The sequence below is a fragment of the Diaphorina citri genome, unplaced genomic scaffold (genome assembly GCF_000475195.1).
Source record: "Diaphorina citri unplaced genomic scaffold, Diaci psyllid genome assembly version 1.1 scaffold873, whole genome shotgun sequence".
NCBI lineage: Eukaryota > Metazoa > Arthropoda > Insecta > Hemiptera > Psyllidae > Diaphorina > Diaphorina citri.
Window position 1 is genome coordinate 77,857 of NW_007378305.1, and position 6,074 is coordinate 83,930.

The 6,074-nt window shown below is 40.7% G+C and overlaps 1 protein-coding gene across 2 annotated transcripts; it reads left to right on the forward strand.

Annotated features, from left to right (window-relative positions):
• Positions 1-27: 27 nt before the first annotated feature.
• LOC103512681 lies at positions 28-1,015 on the forward strand. 2 transcript variants are annotated; one of them, XM_026826088.1, is made up of 2 exons: positions 28-500; positions 678-1,015. In XM_026826088.1, exon 1 carries the CDS (start codon positions 34-36, stop codon positions 463-465), a length of 432 nt encoding a protein of 143 aa, XP_026681889.1. In that variant the 5' UTR covers positions 28-33; the 3' UTR covers positions 466-500; positions 678-1,015. The 2 variants fall into 2 exon arrangements, with proteins under 2 accessions (XP_026681889.1, XP_017300986.1); XM_017445497.2 differs by having other exon boundaries at positions 28-497; positions 655-1,015.
• The last annotated feature ends 5,059 nt before the right edge of the window (positions 1,016-6,074 follow it).

Here is a 6,074-nt window from a genome sequence, read left to right on the forward strand (position 1 = left end):
TCTTCCATTTCCTCTTATCGCCAGGTATGTTCCATGCTGGAGGCGGGCCACCTGTCACCTCCACGCTCCCTGGTGGAGATGGCGGCCGAGGCCAACGAGTCTCGCCTCCACACCCCGGCCTCCTCCCCTCTCCCCCCATCCACACCTCCAACCGGCGGGGCGTTCCCCAAGGAGGCCACAGGGTCACAAGCTTCCGCCAAGTCTGTTGAAGAGTCACAGGCCTTCGCGAAGTCTAACAAAGATTCCGGTTTTTCGGCCAAATCTAATAAAGAATTAGGTTCTTTTCCGAGGGCCAAGAAGAAATCTTGTTCGGAGTCTGATGAGGATGTGCCCCTGAACTTGCCCCCACCCAGATCGGACGTGGACATGAAAACGTTTAGCTGTAAGGAGATGGACGGAGAGGTAGGTGGAGGGGATTTTCCCGCTAGTTATCCGCACCATGTGAATGATGAGAGTTTGGATTGAACCTTGCGGGGTTGTAAGGCGTTTGCCAGCGGTAAGTATAGCACGTTCATTGTATTAGTTCCCGCTGAAGTCAATGAAGTAGTTAATATCTGGATGGGTGACCATCCGTGCAAAAGAGTGCTGTTGGATTTTCCTAGTATCTACTCAGGCTAGTTGAGGTGTGAGGGTATTTTGATTAGGCGGGTAGCTCTAAGTTGGGTTGCCAGCGGTAAGTATAGCACGTTCATTGTACTAGTTCCCGCTGAAGTCAATGAAGTAGTTAATATCTGGATGGGTGACCATCCGTGCAAAAGAGTGCTGTTGGATTTTCCTAGTATCTACTCAGGCTAGTTGAGGTGTGAGGGTATTTTGATTAGGCGGGTAGCTTGTCGTCCAATGAAGGTAAAACTCCTGTCACTAAAAACCTGAGTATGGCTTGTCATCTCCAAGTGCTGGGTTCGAAGCCTGTCGGGGGGAAAAATTCGATTTTTTTTCCATACCTGGATATCAATGAATGATTGAAGTTATGTGAAAGTAGCACCTCGATACATCACAATGATGTTAGGCAACGTTGAGCGTGGATGGGTGACGCGAAAAATTCGATTTTTTTTTCCATACCCAGATATCAATGAATGATTGAAGTTATGTGAAAGTAGCACCTCGATACATCACAATGATGTTAGGCAACGTTGAGCGTGGATGGGTGACGACTTGTCGTTCAATGAAGGTAAAACTCCTGTCACTAAAAACCTGAGTATGGCTTGTCATATCCAAGTGCTGGGTTCGAAGCCTGTCGGGGCGAAAAATTCGATTTTTTTCCATACCTGGATATCAATGAATGATTGAAGTTATGTGAAAGTAGCACCTCGATACAATGATGTTAGGCAACGTTGAGCGTGGATGGGTGACGAACAATCTTTCACCCGAATTCCTTAGATATTAAGTGTGCTGGGAGTTGCACGCATGTCAATACCTACATATTAGTATTATTTATGGTTAGGAGCACAATCTAAGTTTAAATTTGGTTTATGTTAATCAATCATCGGGTTAATCTGATTGGCTATAAGTTTGAAATCAACCAATCAGATTGCCTCCCAATAGGGGCCAGGGGTTCACTTAATCCCATAAGTCTCGGATTTTCCTTCGGCTCAAGGGGGTTAAGTGGTTCTCCTGTACCAACAGGGTCAATAGAAGTAAGAGGTTCTTTTCTCCCAATAGGGTTGAGGTCAGACGACCCTATTGTGGAGGTCTTCATTGAAATCGAACTTTCTGAACTTTCCATGGGAATACTAGGGTCATTCAGAGAAAAATGTATGGGGGACCCTACTGTGACCGATTCTGGGGGACCCCCAGATGAACTTTGAATTGGATCGATTGACCTACCATGAGGAGTATTACTTGATCCAATGGAATTTTGAGCTGTTCCAAAGGGACCATAATTTGGTCCAACTGAAGCAATTCGAGACCAGAGTAAGTGAGCAGAAGGTCCCGGGTTCGATTCTCAGTCGAAAAATAAGAATAATAAAAAATTAAAAGGTTTGATAGAGGAAACTGTAAGTAACTGCTGAAGTCTTCTTGTCCTGAAAGCGAAGAGAGAAGGAAGACAGGATGGAGAAAGCCAGCCGTTCCGAGAACGAACCTAATCTGTTTAGGATAAAGTTAACCTCGGGCGAGAATCAAACCCGCGACCTAGTGCTTACAGGGCAGGTTTTTAGCCAACCTAGTTAGTTACCAAGCTAACTAACTACCATTTTAGTCAACCTCGTTACCAAGCTAACTAGGTTGACTAAAAACCCTTTCAGATTCTCTCGTTTTCATTGATTTCAAACGTTACTAAATGAACTCTTTTTATGTTTGTCTCCAGCACCATATTCTGCAAGGTGATGTCCTCAATCGAGAACTACTATCTTATCAATGACTCCACTCCTACCAGCTCTGGCTACTTTGCTCCAAACTCCAACTCCTCTTCATTTGTAAGTTTTTCATTTTCAATAGTTACTTTCTGATTTCTCAATACCCAGTAGAAAAAATACTGATACAGTGAAAAAAATACCAATTATTATTAATTAGATTCATATTAGACACCCAAATTAGATAATGGCTTACCTTATTTTCTATTTGACTAGGGTTCAATACCAATTCGCGATTTCAGTAGAGATTTTCATTTTTACATTGTATTGCAGCCATGAAATTTATCTCTTTCATACTTCACTTTCTTTCGAGTTTGATAGCTTTAAAGCTTTTCATTTCAATTGAAAAGTATTGGAAGGACTTCACAAAAACTCGTTTATATATTTATAGATAATGAAGATATGTGTCATTCTTTTTGGGCCTGATTTTTATTACCATTAAGCATTATAATACCAATTCGCGATTTCAGTAGAGATTTTCATTTTTACATTGTATTGCAGCCATGAAATTTATCTCTTTCATTCTTCACTTTCGATCGAGTTTGAGGTAGAAAAAATACTGATACAGTGAAAAAAATACCAACTCGCGATTTCAGTAGAGATTTTCATTTTTACATTGTATTGCAGCCATGAAATTTATCTCTTTCATTCTTCACTTTCGAGTTTGATAGCTTTAAAGCTTTTCATTTCAATTGAAAAGTATTGGAAGGACGTCACAAAAACTCGTTTATATATTTATAGATAATGAAGATATGTGTCATTCTTTTTGGGCCTGATTTTTATTACCATTAAGCATTATAAAAAACTGTTTTGCCCAATAAGGCCCAGAGAAAGTTGGACCTTTTTTTAATATAAAAACTTTTAATTTAAACCTTTCCGTTCTTATTTCTCACAGAGTTCCATCACGGATAATCACGTGGTAACCCAGCTGTATTATATTAACGAGCACATACTCAAACCCGCGGACCCTGCACTACACGACCAGTTGTATAACCTCAAGATACCTCTTACTCTATTTGGCATGTAAGTCGTAAGAATTGAAAAAGAACACTCTGTACTAGCCTAGTTAATGCGGACCTTAGAAGGTAGAGCCTGGGGCAAATTTTATCCTAAACAGATAAGGTTCGTTTTCGGAACAACTGACTTTCTCCTATCCTGTCCTCCTTCTCTCTTTGATTTTGGGCCTCCATTGTTACAGTTGCCTCTACCAAACCTCTTCTCGGAACAACTGACTTTCTCCTATCCTGTCCTCCTTCTCTCTTTGATTTTGGGCCTCCATTGTTACAGTTGCCTCTACCAAACCTCTTCAGAATTATATTACTTTCCTTCCTATAGAATGTAATGTGATAAACGCCTTATAAAAGATCGATGAAAGGTCATATTTGACCTCGATTTGTATAAATTAAATAAAATATATATATCCATAGAAAACGCCACATCTTAGCATTTTATTAGAGTCATAGGTATTGTTTTTTTTTTGTCCTACGTTGCATTGGCAACCCAAATAAAGTAGGTAAGTTATTGTATTTTTAGAGCCATATTTTGGCAAAAATAAGTGCCGTATTTCACGATCCCTGCTTATCACTGAGGTCATCTCGTATTCTTTATTTCAGTCGATGGCTCAGGTTGCTATTCGGCCGGGAGTTCTCCCTACAGGATCTGCTGGTTCTATGGGATGTCATATTCGCTGAAGGATCTCAAGAGACAGAGGCATTCGACTTGGTCAACTATGTTGTTGTAGCCATGCTCATTGCAATTCGAGACCAGAGTAAGTGAGCAGAAGGTCCCGGGTTCGATTCTCAGTCGAAAAATAGGATAAGTAAAGTAAAAAAAAATTGTATACTTATTGAAAACTTGATCAAAACTTTAAGAATACCTACAGAAGGTACCTTCAACCAACCCTGAAAGGTGATCTCGGATCACAGATGTTAGATTATATTAGATCTGAAGGTCGAATCCAAGACCTCAAAGAAGTCGCTGGTACCCAATAAGTACAGAAGCTAGCAAAACATTAATCTTTTTTTTCTGTTCGTTACAAAAAATACTGAGGAGATATTATTTTGAAAAATTTCGCCTGCGGTGCAGTCAAAAATAGGATAAGTAAAGTAAAAAATTGTATACTTCTTGAAAACTTGATCAAAACTTTAAGAATACCTACAGAAGGTACCTTCAACCCTGAAAGGTGATCTCGGATCACAGATGTTAGATTATATTAGATCTTAAGGTCGAATCCAAGACCTCAAAGAAGTCGCTGGTACCCAATAAGTACAGAAGCTAGCAAAACATTAATCTTTTTTTTTCTGTTCGTTACAAAAAATACTGAGGAGATATTATTTTGAAAAATTTCGCCTGCGGTGCAGTAGGTAGCTCTTCGTACTAGTAGCTCCATGCTAAAATAATAATAAATAGTGTACCATTTAAACCGAATTAATCGGAAGTGATAGTAAAAATCTGTTTGTTTCCCTCAGTTCTATCATCGGATCACATCGAGTGCCTGTCCTATCTGATGCGATATCCCCCTGGTATCGATGTGGCCTCTATTATCGAGCACGCCCTTCATCTCAAGTACCCACATCTGTACCCCGAGTATGAACACACCCCTCAACACACACAAGTATCTGAACTCACCCCTGTACCACCTGTGGGCACCAAAAATGGATAATTCATATCAATTGGTGATTTGTGCTTCAAATAGGTCCAACCAATAATTCATATTGAAATTCGCTCCCAAAATAAAATTTTCGAAACATCCATTTTTACCCCGGAGGCCATCAGGGCCAAAAGTCGAAATTTCATTTTTGGGTCTGAATTTCAATATGACCCATTGGTGGGACCTATTTGAACCACAAATCACCAATCGATATGAATTTCCTATTGGCGGGAGAACATGGAAAAATGGAAATTTAAATAGGCCATAACTCCGGCCCTGATTGTCGGATCGAGCTCAAACTTGTACCAAAGTACTACGTTCTTTAAGACCTTTGATATGGTGTATCACAAGTAGGGGGTTCTTATTTAAGATTTTAAAGTTGGGCCCCCTGGGCCGAACCTGGCTCCGACCTAAATTTTTCAACTACTTTGAAAAATGGAATTTTAAAAGATAAAATACTACCCTAAATTTCAGATTCTCATCTAAAGTTAGCCACTCAAAAAATATTCATGAGTCCCCGGACTTTGCCCGGGGCGGATTTAATCCTGAACTAATGATGTTCGTTCTCGGAACGGCTGGCGTTCTCGTCTCCTGTCTTCCTTATCTCTTTGATTTCGGAAAGATAAGACCTTAGCAGTTACAGTTCCCTATCAAACCTCTTCGAAAAGAAAATAGAGAAATCAAGTGATTTTTTAACGTGTTGAACATCGCTTTATAACTGCTAAGGCTTCTAGTGACAGAGGTTTTACCCACCATTCGATGACAAGCTATCTACCTCCTCATATACATCTTAGGCTAGCCGGTAGGTATCAGGTCGACCTGATAGTGAGTGTGCTCATCCGGTAGGTATCAGGTAGACCTGACGAGCGAACCTGATCAGGTAGACCTGACAAGCGAACCTGATCAGATATACCTGATAGCGAGTGGCTCGTCTTAGAACCTCACCTGGCCTGAGTGGGGCCGGGAAAAGCCAGCAGCTCGCGATTTCCCAGACGGTCACCCATCCGGTTACCAACCACGAGCACCGTTGCTTAACTTTATCGTTGTTGTGTTTCAGGTATAGGTTTCTC